Raw genomic sequence first — 23,951 nt, 5'->3', positions numbered from 1 at the left:
CGAAATCAAACATCAACTGAATAAAAATGAAGGTTGTTCAGTAGTAGCTGAAAATTCTTTGAAACGTACTTGGTGTAGGCAGGCTTGCAAGTAGCCCTCCTTCATTTTTTGACCAAAAAGATTGGGATTTAGAAATGGGAGGGTGAAGTACATTTTACATTATCCACTACTTGTTGCTGTGGCAACATAGATGCATAATTTTAAAGGCAAGCATTTTTTAGCATTTGAGGTAGATAGCATTTTGTGGCTTTTTCCTATTTCAGATTGAGAAACAGGATTTATGGTTCAGCAGATTTTTATAATTAGCATACATTTGCTCGAAATATGATGTATGTTATGTTTGTAAAATGTATAGTAATTTATAAATTAGTAAAAAGGGTGATTTTGAATTGCTCTGGGATGCCTTAAAACTGAAAGGTTTGCTCTTACAACAAAAATTATAATCTGTGTTACGAGTGCTTTGGTAAATAGTTTAATGCACTGGGAATTCTTGACAACAGATAGATGAAGACCTGCCACTTTAAAAACTCCCTTGCCTTAACTGCTTTCTAACTCCAGTTGTCAAAAGCTGTTAAGCTTTAAGTGCTCTGTCATATTTGTGGGCTTTTATAGCAAGGAGGAGAGCAGACAGCAGTGATGATGGAAAACGATGGTAGGTAGACTTAAAATACTATAAAGCATAGAGACAATTGTATGTAATGCCTGGAATTGAAACCTTTTTGAATGAAATGATCGGCCATATGTGCCACCCTTATGGACCCTGTAAGAAGAAGAAAAGAAATGTACCCTATTGCTAACTGTGCATGAAATTGCAGTGTTAGAAGATATTGACCAGATGTTTCAATCTCAACAAATAGCTTGTTATGTGACTGAGTGAAAATCTCTCTGCTGCTTTGATCACATACACCTTAAAGGAAGAAGTAATTTAATAGAGGTTGTCCAAGTTCATCATTGTCAATAAACTTTGACTTGACCTTTGCCATCTGTTTTTGATACTGTTGCTGATAGAAGCTGATAGGCAGCTGTTTACAGTTTGTGCTATGTGAATTCTATGCTGCCAGACAATGAAAGAAGGCTCTCCACTTGTGGATTTTTTACTGTCCTTTTCTGAGTGTGGGTGTATTCATTGAGATTGCACATCATTTAGCAGGGGAGTATGGCTGACTTATGCATGGGTTTTGAAAAGGAAGTTTTGTTTTACTGTTACAGATACGCAAAATCTTACGCAGAATATCCTGAAAATGTCACTTTGCAACAGCATCAGCTTCACTTACAGAGTAGTACCTAAATGCATATACAGTGTTTTACACTGGAGAGTCTTAAGGTATTTTTTAATTGCTTATAATTTTTTCATATCTATTTGAAATGCTAATTCTCTACAAGTAGAGTAGGCTAAGGTAGAGTCTGCTGAGGCATTGTTAACAGTACCTTACAGTTGCCCAGTGAGTCTGTCTTACTGTATGATGGTCCATTCTCATGTTTTTTAAATCTTTCTATTCACATCTGAACACCACTGCTTCTGACCAGAGAGGAGCAAGACTTTATGTTGTACTTTATTTACCACTTTTTGTTACTTCACACCCAGTCTTCAGGAAGGATGTTGGTATCTTTTGATTTTTTTACTCATAAAGATACTTTTAATCCTTACTTCATGCACAGCTTTGCAATATTGGTGAATTTTTAATGAATAGTTGTATATACTGAAACAACTGCAGAAGAGTCCCAAATAAATCAGGAATTCTTTCTGTTGTGATACCCTTCAAGTAACTGTCATCTGTGACAATACTGGAGAACTGGTGTGGCCAGCCCTGTTCTGTAGGTCTATCATCTTTCACCTGGTTTGGGGAAGGGAATGCACAAGGTCTGAGGACAGGGAGTGACACATCAGATCAGACAATGGGGAAGTGGTTGATGTCTCAGGTTCTGCCCTTCAAATGGCAAAAGGACACAAGGCCAGCTGTGTCTCAGTTGTGTGCCTTGTAAGGCCTTGCAGGAGAGATTCTGCCTTTGGCCTCAGATAACAGAAACTGACCTTCAGAAGAGAAGCTGCAGCACTTTTGAGGCAGAACTCTAACATTATAAATACAGCATAAGAGTGTGATTGAGTAAGGTATATTGGAATTAAGTGTTATTTAAAGGGTGCAGTAAAAAAGAGCACTTGGTTTTGGTCATATTGAAACTTTGGAATATGGCTGCTACATGTTTAATTACAGAAAATATGCTTGTATTTCCTTGAACAGCAAATAAGCTTACAAACTAGACTAAAAATAAAACTGAACAAACAGATGAAGAGCAATGATAAACAGGAAATGGAATATAGAAGAATAGCAGCACTGAAAATAGTTATTTGGATTATAGAATTTTTTTTCAAGGGGGGCAGTTTGTTAAATTTGTTTTCAAATGTAGAAGTGAATGAAGTACTGCTCCTGGATGATTAATATTTTGATAGGCATCTTAATTTGAAAAGCTGTAGCAAAAGGCTCTTGTGGCACCATGCTAAAACTAATAGATGTTCCTGTGCAGGGATTTATATCGCACATGTTGAGCCAAATGCTGAAAAGATTTAGATACTGGTCTCAGTGCAAGGCTTTAAATAGTCTTTTCCTTTAAAAAATATTATCACTTTTATCTCATTTGACTGGAAGTTGCTTGAGGGTGTTGTCATGCATTTTAACAATATCACTTCCTCATGCAAGATTTGGCAGCTTCAGCTAATGGTAGAAGAATTACCATACAGGACATGGAGCTCCTTTTCACAAGCCTGCTTTTATAAAGATAAGCTTATTTTTTCCTTTTCCTGCTTTTTTTCTTACATGGCCATTATGTGATAATAATGTTGCAATGTTTAAAAATCCATCAATGAAAATAAGAGAAAAGAAAAAAATTGCGAAGTCATTGGAACAAACCGTAGTAACTCATCTGTTTTCCAGGGTCTTGCTGCTGTTGTCTCATAACAGTGGTTCTGGAGTTAGGTGTACTGGGTCTACTTGGGATGAGGTTAATTTTTCATAGCAGTCCATATGGTTCGGTGTTCTAGGTTTTCACCAAAACAGTGTTACTTAACACAACAATGCTTTAGCAATAGCTCAACAGTGCTTGCACAAGCATCAAGGCCTTCTCTGTTGTTTTTGTCTCTGCTGCCCCCAGCAAAGTAGACTGTGGACAAGAGGGAAAGAGGTTTTGAATGGACACAGTCAGGACAGCTGAACAAGGATATAATCCAGGCCACATAGAACATGGCCAGTGATAAAACTGGAAGGGAGGGGGTGTTTTTCCAGGTAGCCATGGGCTCTGACACTACCTGGGCATCAATCTGCTGATGGAAGGTAGAGAATTAATGTCTTTGCATCATTTCTTCTTGAGCCTTGTGTTTTTTCTCACTGTTGAGCTTCCCTTTCTTTCCTTTATCACTCAAAGAGGGAGGATTGAGAGACTTGCTGGGTGAAGGCTTAGCTGCTGGCTGGGGTTACCCCACCAGGGAAGGGATTTTAAATTACATAGAATGTGTAATGGTAACAGACCGTGGCATTTCTTTTGAGCCCTAGGTATCATATCATACACAAAAAACAAGTGAGCTCACTTGGAACAGTGGCACTGTCTTTTTTTTAGGATTGTTTTGCATATTATCAGGCTTTTGAGTTTTCAAGTTTTATGATTTGATTTTTGATCCCATGTTTTCTCATTTTATGTCTGTCTAAGATGAGTTGTGATTTCATTTCCTTTAACATCTAAAATATTCCTAAAATTATTTCAAAGGGGTTTTAATTGACTGGGGTTTAATGGATTGCGTATGTATTGGTGGTTGGACATAACAGGGACACAGTTGGTGAGGGACACAACACACGTGTGAAACCTTTTGAAAAGTATACGGACTCATTCTAAAACTTAGAGTATAAAAATAAGGGATACTCCATTCCTGTTTTGATTTACTAAAAAGAACACTTCATGAGTAGTTGCCCACATTGTTTAGTTTAGATTTCAGCAGGCATGTTAAATCTTAGCTAATTTTAGGTCCTTGGAGTCCTCTCCTCTGTGAACTGCAATTTAAAATAAGATAAGATTTGACAGGTCATGCAGAGAAGAGTCCAGCTTCAAATAACGTACTTGAGATGCACTTCAGATGTCTGTATTCAGTGTTAATGAGTTTTGAAGATCCTTCACTGTGAAGGGGCATAATGCTTCCTGTTGTGTTGTCAGTTCCTAGGCATTTAGGATTCAAGTCCACAGCTGAAACTCCTATGTGCAGAAGGTATGTCAGTCTAAGCAAAGCTTTGGATGCTTTGGTGTTGTTAGTTTAAGATGATTGACAGATGTGGAAATGCACTACTAGCTGCCACTTAAAAAATTAATTCAGGAGCTCAGACAGAACAATGTGGTTGTGAGTGTCTTCATCAGCCTCCTTGTTCCTGTTATCAGTGTTGTCCAGTTAATGGTGGCACTTACAGTAAAGCAGAGACTTGGAGAAAAATGAAGTAATTTCTGAAAGATCTTTGTTATAGACAGAAGGCTATAAAGCTGCTATAAGATTCATCTGTAGGATGTTTCTTTTTTAAGTCTTATGGTAATGTGCACTGAGACCCAGCAGAAGAAAACTCCTTTTGCAGGGAAAGTGTCTTTGCAGCTGAAGACAGTGAGGAAAATTAGTGGGGTCCTCCACTACAGTGAACTTCACTGGAACAGCAAAGAAATGCTTGGAATGCAGATCAAGTGTTGTGATAGGGGATACTGAGCTTTGCTGCTGTGGCAGAAGCATGGCATTCTCAAGGTAAATAGCATAAGCCTGGAAAATCAAAGTTAATAACTTTCCCTTTCTCAAGTTGTATAAGGCCACTAATTTTCTTTCACATAATATGAAGGGGCTTTTTCTTTTTTTGGGAGGTGTGTGGGAGGGTATTGATTCTCAAAAGACAGCACAGAGTATCCAATCAAAGTCAAGTCACTTCTAGTGTTAGAAGTGCTTCTAGGAGTGCTTCTGTAACTCAGGAGAAAGGCTGTTCCCAAAAGCTGTTTTCTAATCAGACAAAAGTGGGAAATAGGTGTACCACTGCTTTGAGTCTGAGGATAGGAAGGAGTGGGACATTGTTCACTCCAAGCAGTCTCACAAAGTCACAACTCTTCTGAAGCTTTTCTTGTTACCAAGTTTTCTTGGCATCTCAACATCTTGCAAGAAAAGATGGTGCTGTTCTCTGCAATTACCACCCACTCCCTGGAACACAAGGGTTCTTACACTTCTCTGATAGCTAAAGCTTGCCAGAGAGTTCATCCTCTTCAACTCTGATCATCAAAAGCCACATGAACAGATAGTCCTGCTACTGTGAACCCAAGTTAGCCTCATGAAAATAGAGAAGTATTTTGTCACCCTCTAGTGTGTCTTGGAGCTGCCAGGGTGCTGGCTTCTTTTGCAAGTGGTGGCCTTGGTATTTGATCTAAGAAATAACGTGTCTGTAGGGATATAGTAACCTAATACTAGATTATGCTTATTTTAATATCAGCTGAATTTAGGACAGATTTATGCTAAAGGCAAGGCATAAATATATTTCAAAAATAAATAAAATTTTCTTTGTGTTTATCAGAGTGCATACAACAAAAATGTGAGGAAAATGTTATCCATTTTACTCAAGAGAACGTCTGAAAGGTGTGCTCCTATTTCTTGTGCTCCTTTCTCTGTCACAGATGTTTATGCTAACTGAAAAGGTCAGGGACTGTCCTTGTGTGTACCTGATGACCAAGCTGTGTTGACAGAAGAAAACTTCAGAGCAGAGAAACACATCAGATTTCATAAACCACTCCTTGAATTTCCTTTGTGGTATCCAACTCCTGAGGCTGTCTTGTTCTTTCATGATAAGTTCCTACTTTTGACACTTCTGTCTTTGGTCCATTAGCAGCCTCAAAATTCCCTTGGGTGCTGGTGAGGATTCATGGTGTGGCCAGGTGCCAACCTCTCTTGACCAGACTGTCAATACAGTTTGTTAGGAGCTGCCTCTGCCTAGCCAAGCCCTGGATAATTAACTCATTATGCTGATTCCCGCTGAGCTGGGTCATTTTCTATTTCTGTCTGGAGTCTTTTTCATTCAATTAAATCTTGTATTTCACATAAATCTATAAAACTAATTTTCACTTTCTATAACCATATACCTGGCATTAATGTGTGCAGTTTGTTATTGGCCTGTATATGATATTGGCTGTAATGCTGCATAGCTGCTTAACAATGATAAACATCTTGTGATGACTGACCCCCATTGCCATTTAGTGTGTTAGCCAAACAGTCACTAATAACAACAGTGTGTGAAGTAGCCCAGAGAAGCCTGCTTTTTCATATCAGGTTATTCAAACTTAAAATCCAGTTCTGGGTCAAATTAAAAAAGAAATCCTCAAGTGTCTGCCTTGAAGAGCCTATTTTTTTTCCCCCATATGTATACAAAAAATGCCTGCTGTGACTCATACCATGAGGTGCAACTTCAGTGGTGTACCACTATCTATATCCTTAAGTTTCATCAAGTTAGCAGTGTGATGTCTGTTCACCCTTACTGAGGGTTACACTCCTCACCTGTAACTGAGGAGAGGAGAATCAGCTTGGAGGAGTTCTGCACCTGACAACACCTCACCACTATTATTGTGGGAATAAGAGCAAATTGTCCGAAAGAGTGTTGGTAACTGGAGATCTGTGATGAGAGGATCTTTGCAGAAACACTCCTGAACTGCTTTTCCAGCTTCCTCAGTGTTGTTTAACTCATCTACTCAAATGAAAATAATACCTATGCAGTGGGAATATCCTCTCACTATAAAATACCTGTATTTTATGTAATCATGAATGTGAAAATGAACTGCTGGTGGAAGAAGTAGTCTGCACCACGTACGGAGATTCACCTCAGGAAAGTCTGGATCATGACTTTTGATTCTCAAGTATAACTTGACTTGAAATTTGGGTTGTGACAGCTTATATATGGCATGTATCACATCTGAATTCAAATTGTATTAGTGCCAATAGCCAAAACTTGTGATACTTGAATGGGAATTCTTTCTTCAGAGATCTATGTGAAGTATTAGTTACTACTGCTGTAAATGTCAGAATTATATAAAGTAACATTATTTGATAAAATGTTGTTAACCTAAGTTGCAGTTTGAAGTCTTATGTTTTTTGAAGATTTTTTTGGGTTTGAGTCTTTGATAAATGTTCACAGTGATCTCTATTAATTCTCGTTATTTGTGACAATAAAGCATGCTTGTATGGGACACAAGGCTTCAGGTACTTCTGTTCTTACCCATGTGGAAATTTGTTCCATATTTGCTTTTGGTGGGTCACAGCGGTTTTCATCTTTTTAAATAATCTGTTCCACTTAATCATACCTCCAAATATAAAGGATTATTGTTCCTGAGACATCCTCAATGAACATTGTGCAAGTGCGTATTATGTATGTGCAAAACTCTGTCAAATACAAGGATATAATTGATATCCTTGTATGAAATGTATTAATTCTCTTATTAGGGATTTTCTTAATTTATATTAGAAAATATATGGAATAAAATGGATAAGCAGAGTGTATGCATTTAATGAATGAGAGATTTAACACTGCCACCATCTGATGATAAAATCTTTTTTCTCCTTAAACTTTATTCAAAATTGCTGCAAGAAAGAGACCTTGCAACTTTTGTCCACTATTGTCTTTTATTAATAAGACTTTACATGACTAAAGGTTTATTTTTTTTTCCTCTCTTGCTCTTCCCTCTGGAGCTGGTAGTAATAAAGATGTGACTAAGTATGTATTTGCAACTTAGTTACTTGACCTTTCTACAACCCACAGCTACCACTAATGCTGCTTTGTAATGGAGACATTATCATTTATTTAAATCTTGATTAGGAAACAATTATAAGTAGGGTTTTAGTATAGCAGAAAATTGCTGTAGCCTTTAATTCATACTACAGATTGAGTGGATAAGCTTTCTGACTGTAATTAGAGTGAATTATAATGACTTCAGTTGGCTGACTCACCACCAGCAGAGTAGGACCTATGATTGTTTCTTCACATTTACTTTTTTTGATTCACTCTTGATTTCACATTGTTGATAAATGCTATTTTTTAACTTAGCACAATGTGGAGTCGCTTTTACAGCTGAATGATGCATTTTTTTATTAATAAAAGGGGAGCTCTATGAAATTACCTGGCACCTTAGCTTCATTGTGCATCTACTCTCTTTCTTTACAATTCAAGTGACAGAACTGCCCTTAGTAAAGCTGGAGATAAGTTACTTTCATTAAGTGGTTTAACAATGTAAAGAGGGAGCATTTCCTTTTTGCATGCAATTAAATGGTAGACACAAATGGTTATTTCCAGTTAGTTTTTTCACTTAGTTTTTGTATATTAGGAATGTTGCATAATGTTGGTTACATTTCTCAAATACCTTGTTTTTCTTATGTGCTATCTCTATTTATTTTGTTTGTTTGGGGGTTTTGTGGGCTATTTTTTTCCTTTTTGGTTTTCTACAATTTTTCTTTGAAGATACCATGTGTTGTTGCTTGATTAAATAGAAGTATAGAGGCAACTCCTTTGAGCAAGAGAACTTCTTTTTGTATATTTTGTAAAAACATACTGATCTACTTTATTTATAATGAGCTACATATATTTAGGTTTTACATGAGGTGTTACAGGCTCTGGGATAATTAAGAGTAAATTTTGTTTTCTTTGCTGCCCTTCCCACCTCCGTTTCACAAGATGTTTTTTACTTCAGGCATACAAGTGTTCTATAAGTCAAAATGTAGGCACAGAGTTAAATATGGTGAGTGGAGAGGAAAAAAAAGGCAAAAATAATATAGCAGTTACGTTAACTTTGTGTTTGTTTTGTGGTTTTTTTTTTCTCCCACCAATCTGCAGTGGATGATTCAGAGACCTCACAAAGCTGCGACTTTCTTCGGGTGCATTGGCAAAGATAAATTTGGAGAGATCTTGAAGAAGAAGGCTGAGGAAGCTCATGTGGATGCCCATTATTACGAGCAGAGTGAAGAGCCAACAGGAACCTGTGCTGCCTGCATCACTAGTGATAACAGGTCAGGGGCCTTTGATATTTTCTGGAGATACAAATGCAGTTGGCATAGTGAGTGTAGCCTAATTTGCTTGGAGTATCCAGCCTTGAAAAACTGTGATTTGAATGATAAAGTATTAACACTGGTTTGAGACAACACAGGACTGCCTAGGCCATAGTTTGGGGCTGGGCAGTATTAAGATGCTTTTAGAGAATCGCAGTTGTATCATGGCCAGAAAGTGTGAGATAATAGTATACTACTTCTTTCTGAACTTGATAGCTCCCACTTGCTCTGGAGAGAGGAAATAATGTGGGAGACAACACTTGGTTAACAAGTATGTTTATGGAGCTGGTTGGTACATCAGGCTTATACTTGATTGGCAAGTGAGGAGTATACCTCAGATGACACTGAGTTTAGCAAGAATAGCTGTCAGCATATAGCCAGATAGAAAGGGTTAATTACATTTTATACAAGAAAAAAGCTTTTTAAGGTTTTTTTTTTTCCTGTTGCACTTGCTGACAAATTCTTCTAGTAACTGTAATTCTGTATGTCTACATTTTAAGAATTTCTTCTGAATTTGTCTTCCATGTTTTCATTTGCTACTTTTTTTCTATTCATTTTTCTTGACCATGGTCCTCTCCTTTCTTCTTTCACCCTCTACCCAGAAGTCTTGAACTTGTGTTCTACTTCTTTGCTGATTTCCTTCTGACAATTTTTAAAGCTAAGTGTCAAAGCCAGCCAATCAGGTTAGCCTTAATTTTGAGAAATTACCAGCACACATCAGCCCTCCCTGATTTTTGACAGCATTTAAACTTTTGATACTACATACTGAATCAATAATGGAAGTGGTATCAGTTACCCTGAAGAATATTTTCTTTTTGGCTCAGAATAAGATAAAAATATCTGTCATTACTCTTTTTGGTTTCCTTCTGTGGCTTTCAATGCCATTGGTCCTGAGGACCTACTCTTTTCCTTTCGAAGCAGTATCAGGAGTTAGTAGAATTTATTAAGGTGAGATAGCAGTCCAATAATTCAAGTCCATGCCATACTTCCATGGAAGTTGGTAAATGTTTTGGTTGGAATTAGAAAAGGTGGTACTCAGCAACATGAATTTAAATGAGAGTCCAAAGAAGAAGTATTTTCCATATAACATGTAGAACTCTAGAACAGTTTTAACTAGAGCAGATATCTGAGGCAAACCTCTGCAGAAGGCAGGACCAACTTCAAAGGCAGATGAGGTTTTTCACAGCCGTGGCCAGCTGGGTTTTGAGTATTGCAAAGGAAAGAGATTACACAAAGCTCTCTGGGCAAGCTGTTCAAACTTTTGTTCACTCTTCACTGGAGAAATTATTCTGATGGTACCCAGTTGCAGTATTCCTTCTTCAAGCTTGTGTCTGTTCTTTCTTGTGTTCAAGAATAGTCTGGCTTCATCTTCTCTTGTAAACCTTAATGAGATACTTGAAGAAAGCAGGAAGCTCTCCCCTTAGGTACCTGTTCTCAAGGTTCACCCAAAGCCATTCTGCATTTGTAAAGTGTTCCAGCCTCCTAATAATCTTGATGACCCACTGCTGGAGTCACTGCTCTGTCAGTGTGTTGTAATGGAAAACTCAAAACTGGACACAGAATCCAGATAAGGTCTGCAGACATTGCCTATTACTTCCTTTGTTCCCCTGGCTGCATGTTAGCTCATATACACCTGGATGTGATTAACGTTCTCAGTGTCATGCACTGCTGAATCATGGTCCAAGCCTGGTTCCCCAGCATCTCCAGGTCCTTCTCTGGAAAACTGTGTGGTGTCCTCTCAACATTCACTGTGTATAATTGCATGATTTTCCATTTGCCTTCAATTTTTTTGCCAGCCTGATTCTTCAGGCTGTGAAGATCCATTGAATGATAGACAGCCCCTGCCCTCCAGTTTATTAATCTGTCCCTCCCAATTTAATGTTGCACATAATGTCTTACTCTCAGGAATGAATGTACATACACCATGGAAGAAAGAAGTTCATTCATCTTCATCTGGAGTTTTGACATTAATTATGTCTCCAGACTTCCCCCTTTGTCTCCAAGATCCATACTCAGTTTTTCAAAGAGAAGAAAAGCAATAAAATGTTTTTGCTCTGTGATTCTCTCTCTCTCTCTCTCTCTCTCTCTTTCTCTTCAGTCACATAGTGTCTGTGTATACATTCTGTAGCAATCACCATTTTCTAGATAACAGGATGGGAAACTGAAATCAAGACTGTCAATAGGCACACAGTATGAATTCAAGAAAAACATGTGCATCTCGGTGGAATTTAAAGTTTAGGTAAATTTGTTTTTAAGAATGTCTGCAAATACTTCTTTGGTTTAATAAGCAGTATTTTTAGTTTGCTAACATAAACCACTCTTTTTTCTTGATATGAAATATTTGCTCAAGTACTAGACAGTGGCTTCATCTCAGTTGAGGCTTGAGAGTGGCAGGGAGTTCATGCTCCTTGGGAGAAGAAAAAAATAGCTGATGGTTGCTGTTAAAGGCTTTATTGTGCAATTGTCCATCTTGTGAGAGCAAATTTATTCTCAGTCTTTAATTACACCCTGATTGTTTTTTGGATTTTAGCATTTTCTATATTGGTAAGAATCACTTCAGCTTTGCCCCGGTTGGTAACACTATTTATTGATTAATCTCTTGTCCCAGCTCAGATATGCGCTATTTCCTTCTTCAGCTCTCTTGTCTCTTTTGGAGGAGCTAACTAGTAGCACTCCTGGTTTTCCTAGGAAGTGGCTGGCTGTGTATATTTATGTTCCAGATGCTCTGATATGAATGTTTTGTGCTTCTGCTAACTCTAACTTTTTGCAGGATAGGGTTCTGAGCTGATGTGTGATTACCACCCTGAATTTTCTAGTTTAGCAATACTAATGTGCTTTGTTTTCTCAGAGCTTTGCAAGAAAATCCTAACACATGATTAAACTCTAAAGTAATACCTACGTTCTGTCATAATCTAGGATTTTGATTTGTGCATTCTGCTTAGAAATAACCACATGCACAGTGTCTCCATTAAGCTGTTTCAGTTGAAGCACTCTGGCTGTCTCCAATTACTGTATTTCATTGAAAAAATATCTACCTAGTCTGTGCCCCACATGTTGAACTTAGTGCTGTCAGACTTAGAGTTTTAATTTGGAAAAGTTCAGTGCTTTGTCGTCAGTATAGCAATCTTTTATTACCCATATGTGCAGAGCATCTCTGCAGTTGGATGTAACCACACTAGCTAGGTTTACAGTTTCAGGGGCATGTGGTAAGTGAAAGGGAACATATAGAAAGTCTTTGCTCAGTTTTCTGCAACATAATTGCTTTTCACTTAGCAACATACGTAGACAGACAAGATTTATTTTTTTTCAAACTATGTCCTTGATGGATATTTAGGGTTTGCCAAAACTGAAAGATTTCATTTGCTTTTAAAGTTTGATTTACAGAAAATTACCACAGTTATGCCGCATCTTTCTTGGATTCACTTGGTCCTCTAGTGGATTTCTTGTCATTGAAATGATAATACTCATGAAGAATGAAACTTGTTCCCCTGTTACTTGTAATGGTACAGAGGCTTGGTGTATTTGTTCATAATTTTTTCTCTTTTTTTTCTTTTTCCTCTGTTCCAAACGTATATTAGTTTTCATTGCATTAGATTTTAGAATTAAAGAGATAAGCCCCAAGTCTGGTCATGGGCTGAAGTGACACAGAGCTGTAATTTTGGTATATTCAGATAAAGTTAGTGTAACTTCATTTTATATACGTGATCTGTTTAACTTAAAAGGATTTTCAGTGATGAGTACTTTAGGAAGTTTACCAGGAGAGTTGGTTGCACTGTTCAGAAAACTTTTCTTTTGGTCTTCAGTTTGGTTTTTATTGAGTAAAGAATGTCTCTCTTAGTTACCTCCTAACACCTGAGCACGTAATGAGCCTGGAGGCAGAAGCACACCTTGGTGAAAGCAGATGAGCAGTTTGCTCCCACTGCTGTCTCTGGATTGTAGTAGCACTCGTATGGAAGAGGATGGTACACACAACATCGATTGCATGCACCTTCAGAAGGCCAAAGCTTTCAATAGCTGAATGTTGTATCTGTAATTACACATTAATTATCTGACTAATTACTTAAATACCACAAAATAGTGGTGTGTTAATGTTAAAAGGGCATCCATCGTGTATTAAGTTTTGAAAATTATATTTAAAGCTCTGTATGCTAGCGTGGAAATAATCTCCTCTAAATATTGCATGTTATTAAACTTTGTCATAATGCAATTGCATAGAAGAATTTGGTCATGGTAGCCAGAGTGGAGAGGCAGAGATCTTTTTATGACCTCTTTTTAGGGGTATGTCTGTAAGCTTTGTGTTTCATAAGGCTGAATGGAGTGGGTGAAGAAGGATTAAAATAGAATGAATCTTGCATGTAGCAGAAGCAATGTGATACAAGTATTTTTGTTCTTGGTAATGGAAGTTGTGTCCCACAGCTTGTGTTACAAGTTGTTAGGAAAGAAGGAAGTACAAATGAGTGTTTGGTAGTGTTCCAGTAATCCACAGCTAAGCCAAAGTTTTTTTTAACAGTTCATAATCTGAAAATAGCAACCTGACCCTTTTTTATTTGCTAAAGGAAAATCTGAACCTAATGGCGGAAAAAAAAACCCCCAAACCAGTCCCCTTTTAAATAATATAACTATTCATTGGAAAATTATAATGGCAAGACTTACATATCCATCAACCTTTGGCTTCTAATGAGGGAAAATAGTTTTCAGAAGATAACCTGGAGTAACTACTTTTCTTTAGGTGTTAGGTACTAGAGGAGTTTTAGTGAAAATCTGCAGATCCTAAACCATACCAGGGAGTTGATCGCAGAATGAAACAAAGTTTGATTCAAAGCAAACGAAGGCACCTGAACAATATAATAGTGATAGGTTGTAGCTGAATTTAAAATACATTATTTAATATACCATTTAAATTTTATTTAATATATTATTTAAATATATTACTTAGTTTTTACATTATTTAATATAAGATTTATATTCTATTTAATCTAATTTTTAAATATGTTATTTACTTTTATGAAATGGTCAAAGTATATGTAGCTTTTGCTGCTCTTTGTTAATTGCTTTTATGTTCTTTAGGATCTTTGTGAAATTATGTTCATTATGAGAAATTTGCAGTACTGTTGTTTACAGAGGGTCTAATACTTGTTCTCTAATCACTTTCAGGTCTCTTGTAGCTAACCTTGCTGCTGCTAATTGCTATAAGAAGGAAAAGCATCTTGATTTGGAGAAGAACTGGAAATTGGTGGAAAAAGCCAAAGTTTATTATATTGCAGTAAGTTCAGCCTCTTTCAACTTGCTAAAGTTTGTGTTACAGTATCCTGAAGTTTAAGCAATGAGTAAATCTGTTGTATGTGGTTTGGAATGATTTTATAGGAAGACAGGGAAAGAAAATGACTGTTTCAATTTCAGTATAGTTTGATTTCTTCAAAATTAGATGTACAAATGCAGAAGTATGTTTTAGTTGTATTCACTTAAAATGATGGGAAAAATCATAAGAACTAAACATATTTGCAGAGCTTTTGTAGTAATGCATCAAATTTACATTTCACATTTTCTAGTAAATTGTTGTGAAGGATGCACAAATTATGTAGAAAAACACTATTAGCATAATTATTCACTGCAAACAGTTTGAGCTTATTTGTGTGAACAATCTTAATTGCTATTTATTCCATAGTAATTACTGTGGCACCTTATAACTCAATATTTCAGAAACAATGATTTTGACAAATCTCTTAAATGTGGGTGGTGGGGCAAACTGATTTTAATGATTAAATCTTGCTTCTGGAATAAAGGGGAGTTTGAGGATAGGGCATTAGTAGATTCACAATTAGTATTCTTTCTTTACCATCCAGAATGAATCAAGCCAGATAAATATATTTGTGTAGATTATGTCTTGCCTAAATAACAGTGGTGAATTTGTTTTCATCTTCTCTCAAGTTGATATGACTGATCAAAATTAACAAACATAGAACATCTATGACAGATTAAAACCTCATAACATGCATGTAATATATGGATTCTGTATGACAGCTGTTTCCATTCTGCTACCTGAGCTATGTGGGAACAACGGGCGAGAAGTGTAAAAAATTGATTATCCAGGAGGAACAAGTTCATTGAAAATACAGTTACTTCTTTTAGGTAGTGTTAATGTCTCCTACAGCCAGTTACTGTGCACTGCTGTAGGCCTTACATGGTTGTTATTGATTCTTGTGTATGGCCAAGACTGCCCCTTTATAACTGTCAAAAAATACTTAAAACTTTCTCTGTGTACAAAGAAAATACGTCCTGCTGCTATGACCATATGTTTGTGCTGTGGTTAAAATATATGTAGGTGTATTGTCTACTAATTTTTTATTGCTGTTTTTTTCTGAGCTCTTTCTTTTCCAAATACCATGCTTGGGAATTACTGCTGTTGGCTGAAAAATTTTGAAAGGCTATGAGTATAGTTTAAATGAAGAAGAATGGCAAATATTCCCAAAAGTTTTATGGCACTAAGTTTGGGGTTATTATTTTTTTTAATTTTCCCATGCCTGTATATAATTCCCAATGAAGCTTCCAATGTACAATTTGGAAAAATTAAACTTAGTGGAGATCCTTTAGGAAAACTGCGAGGTGCAATTACATGAGGTGCTAAACAGGTTTGTATTTTTTAAGAAAAAGCCTTCTTCTTATTTTAGTTCTGAAGTCACTCCTGTGTGTTCAGTCAGTTTGATCACTTAAATTTTGACTAGATAATTCACTACACTGATTTTTGTATATATTAAAAGCTGTTTTTCTTAGATGCCAGTTCTACAACATCCAAACTTTGACTAGGAGACAGAGAATTATTGTACTAAACTGGAAATAAACCCCAAGATGTGCAAGTATTAATGGATAAATGAATAACGCTGAAGTGCTAATAAATGGTATCATATATTTACAATATGAAATTCAGATTAGGAAAGTATATGACTGCAGATGTTTTGAGTGAAAAACCATGTTCACATGTAGAGCAAAAGCATTCAGGGATGGGCTCAACTCAGATTTCTGGGACAGTATTACCACTTCAGATTGCAGACTGTGTTCGCAAATTTACTGAAGGAGATGAGACAGTGCAGAAGCGTCCATGGTTCCTCATGCTACAGTGTGCTCATGCCCTTTTCTGTCATTTAGCTTCTTTACTTGTGGGTTTGTAGTGATTTACCAGATTAAATGAATCCATGTAGTGAGCATTTACCACTCCTGAGGTGTAGAGGGTAGCTCTGAGTCATTAATTTGTCTGCTGTTTGTCTTGACTTCAGTCTTGTTGCCGTCCTTGACTTTGCACTGTGCATATGTTGCTTTTCATTTCCTTCTTTCTATCCAACTGTCACCTATTTCTTGGACTGCATTAGAGTGTATGTCAGTGACAGCTACTTATTCTGGAAATCCATGTCCTGAGATTATCAAACAATATATTTTCTTGGCAGAACTGGGCAGTTGTTGTTTTAGGACAGGTCTCTGATATCCTGTGGTCACCTGTATGTGTTTCGAAGAATAGATAATATACTTTTCAATTCAGCATTCAGCAGAATGACACAGTCACGTGAAACTTAGCTCTAAAATCTAATCAATTCACAGAGGGAGGAGTAGGTACAAAGGAAAAGATAGTGAAACTGTGACAGAACCCTTAAAGACAACTTCTGTTACCATGGATGAACACAATACATTTATTTTAGCCAGCTGGCAATCAGATCCAGCAGACAAATTAGAGAAAGACAAGCAGAGTATAGGACCCAGTAAATCACAGATAGAAGTGAAATTCAGAGGCTGCCCCACCTTTCTCAAAGATGATAAACTTTAAAGGTGTATTTTAATCCTTTAAAATTACTCTGTTTTGTATCATTTAAGATAGGCTACATGTACTGTCAAACTCTATGTAATTTCTTTTCCTTCTCCAGATATAATTCCTATACTTGTGGTAATTTATACCATTGACATAGTATCTTCCAGTCTGTCATATTCATTTCACTGTGGATCAGCTAGCTGTGCTGCTGGTGTCTGATTAGAATTCACTGTGAGGGATTTGATTTGGCTCCTACTGAGGCTAGAAGATGTCTCTTACTCGGACATTTCCCTTATTTCAGAGTAAGTTGAGAGCCATGTTAGCACTAAACACTGTCATTCAGTCTTTGGAACTGTGAATGGGACACAACATGAAACTAATCATAAATTTGGGGGACAGGCAAATGAATTTTTTTTTTTTCTATGAGTTTTTGCTTGCTGTCAGGAGTTGCATCTTAGAAATCATAGGTGTTAGAGCTGCATATTACAAACTTGGATGATAAAACTCCATATTTGTGCAGCTTGTCTTATTTTAAGAGGCATCTGTGGGAGTTGCTAGTGTTCAGTTTCTTGAACATTGCAGACAAACATTTTGACATTATTAATGCAACTTGAAGTTTATAGCTGTTAATTTTCATATTTTACAAAGGCCTGAAGTGCAAAGATATTTTTATTGTCAGTGGTTTTGGTTAAAAAGAAGTATCTGTTGATAAGAGTTACTTAGAAGAGCAGAAGGAAATTGAGGAGAATTTTAGTCAATTGACTCTAATAGGTAACTCTGTTTTACTGTATATAAGTAAATTCTGCATTTGTTCTTCCATAATGGGAAGAAAACGGAAAAGGAGAAAATGCTTTCCTTCATTAAAAGCTGCACTTAACCTTGTGAAATCTTAACTGTATCAATTGATACATACAGCTTGCTCATACAGACAGCTGAATTTTAACTTTCTCTCTGTACATGAACATGATTGTTTAAACATTGTTTAAACATTCCCAGGTATGTGTTTTCTCCTGTTCCAGCTAGCCATCCTTATTTCAGCCAGTTACTTACTTTTACCCAATTTGTCCTTCAGTCCAACACCTGCACTTGTTTAATGTTTGCAATTGGTGATTATGAGGTGGATGGAACACTGGCATTTGATGCTCATATTTTCTTGGTGCTGAAGTAATGTATTTATTCTTGAAAGTTGCTTCTGTGCTTTGGTTGGGTTTTTTTGTTTGCTTCATTTTCTTTCCCAAGCACTTTCCTTTACTAAGCATCTGAAATGGCAGTATTGGCTGCAGCTGTGTTCCCAGTCTGTGGTAATAGGAGTTGTAGCTCAGAATGGATCAGTAAAGTAGCTTTCAAAACCCAAACAAATCTTTGTTATTTGGCTGTTGTTATTTCATAATCTGCAAAAGTTTAAACTGTTTTGTCCTCCTACATCTGCATAGCAAATACTTAAAGTTTCTAAATGATGATGCCCTTCAGTTGTACTACAATGAGTATAAAATTTTCTAATGCTGCTTATATTTGTTAGCCCACAGTTGAATTACATTCACCCCCTTCAGCATCTTTTGTGCTTTCAAAGTTGATATCAAGTGTAGTTTATTTTGTTGATAATGGCAGTTCTGATAAAGACCAGGAATTCTGGGCTTAGGCTGAGTTCCCAGGAGGAAATGCCATTTATTACAGCAAATCATAGTGAACCTAATGCAACACATCTATCTGCTGGAGAAATTCGAAAACTTTAACCACCCTGGTCTGTTTCAACAAACACTGTGCTATTTTTATATTTATTTTCTTTTAATACCCAAGTGCTTGTCTAAGCAGAGAGATACTGTGGTAGTGTAGTGGGCTTGATGGAGGAATTATCTGGTTTCAACATGAGTCTGTCAAAACATAAGCTTGATGTCAGCAATGAGTAGTACAGCTTAAATAATATTCTACAGTATTTTACATGGGGTTTGGCTATTTTACTTTTGAAAAAATGCTGATTATTATAACAATGTAAGTATAAATGAAATTTCTTTTGTGCTGTCTCTTCCTTTCAGAGACGTATTCAGTGAATGCATTTTTATTGTAATTTACTGCTATGATAAGTATGATAACTTACAATGGATTGCAAGAGGCATTTTCCTTTGAGATGTGCTAGGTCTGTGCTAGGAAACAAGTTACTGGCAGGAAGCAAAATATCCCTTAAAAAGACATTTGTTTGAATAACCTGACAATATTTTTTTTCCCATTGATGACTTTTGTCATAGTGCTCCAGCACCAGTATGTTTTGCCATTTGACACGCAACACTGTTTCTCACAATGATTAATAGGTTTTATGGCCAGGAAAACACCATACTGAATATCTTAGCCATGGAGAAGAAGGTACAGCTAGCAACAGTTAATCGTGGCCTTTTTTTGATGGCCTGGGATAACATCTCCTTACTGAAACCCATCATCTTGAGCCATTGTGTTTTCTGGAAGTCATAGCTGAAGGGGGATGCATTTTCTGTGGAGAGATGATAGACTGTATCTAACCAGGAAGAAAATCTGCCATTTACTGGGTTCCAAAACAAATATGGGGGGGAAAAAATCTTTCTTGCTCATAAATACAGGAATCCACTGCTTTATTTCTTCAATTAAAATGCAAAAAAGGCTTTGTCTAAACTGGCATCAGCCACATGTTGTGTCATCCTGTGATATATTTAGGAAGTGGAGTTCATTATGCTACCATTTCAGGTATAACTTCTTATGCGTAAACTATTTTGTTAATGTTTTCTCAAGTAACTTATGTGAAAAAGTGAATTAGAAATTTCTTTTTTGTTGTGAAATTTGGTCTTCAAGATGCCATTCTTCAAAAGGAATGCTTTGTATGCAGAAAAATACATCATCAGCTTTTAACAAAGGTTGTACCTTGTATTTCTATAGGATAAAATGAACAAGAATGTCTAACATTGTAAAAATATTTAGTTCTAAATGTTCACCTCTATGCGATTAATTGTATTTTTTAAGATGAAGAACATACATATTTTCTTTTCTGTCCTTCTCCTCCTACCCCAGTAGCCTTTAAATTGCAGATATGTTTCTTCAGCACAGTAATTAGTGAAGTTCAGTCATCGCTCCTTTTATCATGTGATTTTTGTGTGGTTTTTTTAGAAGAATGCCTTATTAGAACACTTACACAGCCAGTCTAGCTGCAACAGCCAGGCGGCAATAGCAGTGCCATTTTTCACAAAGAAAATGTTGAAAAGGAGCCAAATGTTTGGTGGCAGAGTCTGTTGCTAGGAAATCAAGTTCCTGAGGCGATTAATGACAAAGCAAGCAATAAAAAGAAGGCAGAATTACAGATTTAAAAGAGAGGGAGAAAAAAAAGTGGTTGGTGTTATAATTACCCAAAGAAATCCGTACTCATTAAATTGGCTGTTTTTATGATTGACTTTAATTGGAGGTTAGCTCAGATATTTAGCTCCTTTCCCACCCCTTTAAACACACACATGCACATAATCTGTAGAACTGCAGACTTGTTTTTCTAAGCATTGAGAGGAGCTTGCCCTGTAATTTGATCCCCACTGACAGATGCATTTTCTATGCTGCCATTTTGAATTAACCTATTGTGCAACAATTTTCCTCAGCTCTGTTGAATAAAACATCAAGTCTTATTACCTCAGATGGATTTGATAGAGTAAAAGAATGTACTTCTAGCTGAAGTAGACTATTTGCAATGAGTTCAGTGATTTGAACTCTGCCAACAAGCCCCAATAATTTGTGATGTATACTTAAAGAATGAAAGAGAGAAGAGCCACGTGGGGGGTCTTTTTGGCTGTATGAAGTTCAAACACAAACCTCGGAGTAATATTGTTGTATGTGCTAAGGTTATGTCCCGAGATCAAACCTTTTTAGATGAAGCATGTTAACTGAGATTTTTTACTATTAAGCAGATTAGGTTTGAACTAGAGATTCTCTTACCCTAGTAGTTACCAAACTGTCAGGCTACTGTGGGATTGCAAAAATAAAAATCAGTCCCCCTCTCCCAGAAGCCCCAATAGTTGGATTTTACCTCTGAGACTTCTTTTGTGAAGAGAAATTTTCCCGTATAAAGTTAGGCTCGAATAAATGATGTTTTACAATTATATTAAATTCCAAATTACTCTGTGATAAGGGGAGAACAGGCTTTCACCTTATTCACTTTTCTGCCCAATTAGAAAAACTTACACAGTTGGTTCAACAAAATTTTGGCACAGAAATGGGAAGGCAACTGACCCTGACATTTAAATCCTGTCATGTTTCATTGCTCGTTTCAAGACAATATTCCCTACTTGGAGCAAGTGATAAGTGAGAAAATAACCTTTTATAATACCTGCAAGTGAATACACAGAAACTAGCTATAAAAACCAAATGATGCCATAGCTCTCCGAATTCCGAACCAAACAAGGAAACAATAGAACTGCGCTTATTCTGTCCGACAAAACCCACATTACTAATCAGATGCCAATGCCAAGCTGTCTGCTTTGTTAAATACCCAGGTTCCCTGAGGCAAGAAGACAGCTGCTATAACTACTATGAAATTTGGTAGCTCAATCTATTTTTGCTACCCTTGGGCTATCAAGCTACTGTTAATTCAGACCACCCCAATTGGTACACTTTAGGGATTTTTTTCAAAGTGTTTGTAATTAAAATGATAAAACATCATTATTACTCCAAAGATGTTGTGCGCGCTTTGTATTTGACAGATACCTACAGAGATAAACCCAGCGTGTAATTTTCATTGACATAATGGTTGTGATTGCATTACCCTTTTAAAAGTATATTGCTTTTTAAAGGGGGGGTGGGGAAAAGAAGGGAAAGGGCATGCTTTTATTTCATTAATAGAATATGTAAATCTGTTGAAATACTAAATCAGTCTCTTGGTTGTAAGCTACTTGTCTGCACAGACTGAATCAGGCTTTGTAGCAGGCTGGGGAGGGCTGAGAATTGGTGTTCACGAGGGACAGGGACCTGCTGTGCCACCCACAGCTGACTGCAGAGACCTCTGCTCCCAGGTGCCTCTGCCTTTCAGGCCACAGTCTCCAATCATATTAAGTCTGGCCAGACTTAACACACTTATTTAAATGTAAATTAAAAAGGGAAGACTTCATACTCTTAAGTGGTGAGGTGAATCAGTTGGAAGGGAAATTTTTACTGTAGCTTCTCTTGCATGTCAGGTTTTATTTGATGCTCTCCTTATGAGAGCATAAGAATTTTGTCTGTTACCATGTCAACTTTCTTAGAGCAAAAGCTCAAAACTAAAGCACCATCAAATCAAGACATTAGAAGCTCTGAAACAATATTGGTTCTATCTTGTATTAATTTTTGTTTCAGTTCTTCTTTGATAACATTTTTAAAGAATCATTCATTTAAGACTGTTCTAAAGACCAAAACTTGACATTTGTGAATTTTTCTTGTTTGAGTTAAACTTACTTGTTTTGGTTGCTGCCTACCAAAATTTATCATAGATTCTAGTCACCACTCTGTGTACAGTTGATTTAAATGTAGGGTTCTTGCTTTCTCCTAAAGGACTTGATCTCGTTAACATAAGGAAATGTCATAGTCAGCATAACCCTGAAATACGTAGTGTGTCTGTCATTATGTCATCAATTTTTACATTTAAAAAACTTTAAAATTCTGCAGCAACTGTACTCTTTTACATGAAGAAAGTCTATTTTTTTCAACAGCAAAGCCTGTGCATAACTTTAGAGCTAAGCTATTTATGATAGCCCACTACTTGGTCTGAAGTGAAAATTACAGTTTCATTTATTGTTTACTTGTGTAATAAGGGAAGTGCAGTAGTTTAAATACAATTTTTAGGTTATTTTTGCAAATGGTTATGATGAATGATTTGCTTTGAAATGAGCATTGAAGTGATAACATTTGGGCATGATATTTCAAAGCCAGTAACTTACAGTAAAATTATAGAATGTTAAAATACTCATGCACGTAATGCAAGGGAATTCAAATATGCTGCTTCTTATCCTAAAACTTAAACTGTACTGAGGGGCATAGATCTTCACTGTAGTCTAGAGGTGCTTTGAAATAACAGGAACCTGCAGGCTACTTTTTGATTCTGCAAGAAATAATTACCGTTTTAGAAAGTGAAAATGTTTTTACAGCATAGCTAATCAATATCCTAAAAGTCTGTGTTGAGAAAATTTTTGTGCTACATTGTGCTTAGTAATTGTGTACTTGGAGTAAAAAAATCATTTTGCAAAAATGCTTCTATGTGGATTTTCACTGATAATATATTAAACACATAAATAGTATGCCTTGCAGATTGGGCTTTTTACAACTTCGCAGTAAGTTCTTTGGCCCTTTAGGAGGCAGAAGAGCTGAGTCCTGCCAGCTTTGTTTGTTGTCAGGTTTATTTGAAATAGGAGTTGACTGATCCCAAAAGCAGGCTCTGGAAGTTCACGTGAAAGGAGCTTCTGAGAAGTTTTTGTGGTGTGGCTTTAATCCTTCTGGTCGTCAGGCTGCTGTTCAATCAGCAGTGCACTGGGTCACCTTGGTAAATGTGCTTCAGACTGTCTGGTTTGGTCAAAAGAAAGAAGATCCTTCTTTTTTCTTTTCTTTTTCCTTTAATTAAGGGTAGAATGCTCAAGGAAGTACTACATTCTCTGAATAAGTAATAAGTGCTGGTTTTGAAGAATTTTTTTTAATTTGGAGAAGTGGATGTGAGGCAGTGTTTCTTTCTAAGGAATATACAGACCATCATGGTAGCAGGTAGTGCTTGACAGATAAAACATCATTTTTGCAATATGAACAAGATAAAAACACCAGTACTAATCCTTGCAAAGGTCTGACTTAAACAAAAGATAAGGGCCCTTAGATTTTTTCCATAATAGAAGGATTTTGCTGATGCAGCTGCTGCAGAAAACCATCCTGGGGATTTACACTTCTTTCTGGCATAAGCACCCTGGTATGGAGTCACTTTGTAACAGCTGCTGCACCAGCAGAAGTGCTCTCACCTTCCTAATCATACTTGCACCATGTTTCTATAGCAGGGCTGTGTTGGTTAAGGATAAAGTGGCTTTTTCATGTTTCTAAAAAAATGTAGCTGCTTAAACAAAA

At 36.6% G+C, this 23,951-nt stretch overlaps 1 protein-coding gene across 2 annotated transcripts in view; it reads left to right on the top strand.

Moving 5' to 3' along the window:
- ADK (adenosine kinase) overlaps positions 1-23,951 on the top strand; it is a 264,946-nt gene that overhangs the window by 105,434 nt on the left and 135,561 nt on the right. For both annotated transcript variants that reach the window (XM_015632666.2, XM_015632667.2), the window contains exons 5-6: positions 8,871-9,043; positions 14,237-14,345. In XM_015632666.2, coding sequence (XP_015488152.1) covers positions 8,871-9,043; positions 14,237-14,345 — 282 coding nt within the window. The remainder of the gene's footprint in view (positions 1-8,870; positions 9,044-14,236; positions 14,346-23,951) is intronic.

This window comes from Parus major, chromosome 6 (genome assembly GCF_001522545.3).
Source record: "Parus major isolate Abel chromosome 6, Parus_major1.1, whole genome shotgun sequence".
Taxonomy (NCBI): Eukaryota; Metazoa; Chordata; class Aves; order Passeriformes; family Paridae; genus Parus; species Parus major.
This window is presented reverse-complemented; position numbering and strand designations above follow the sequence as displayed.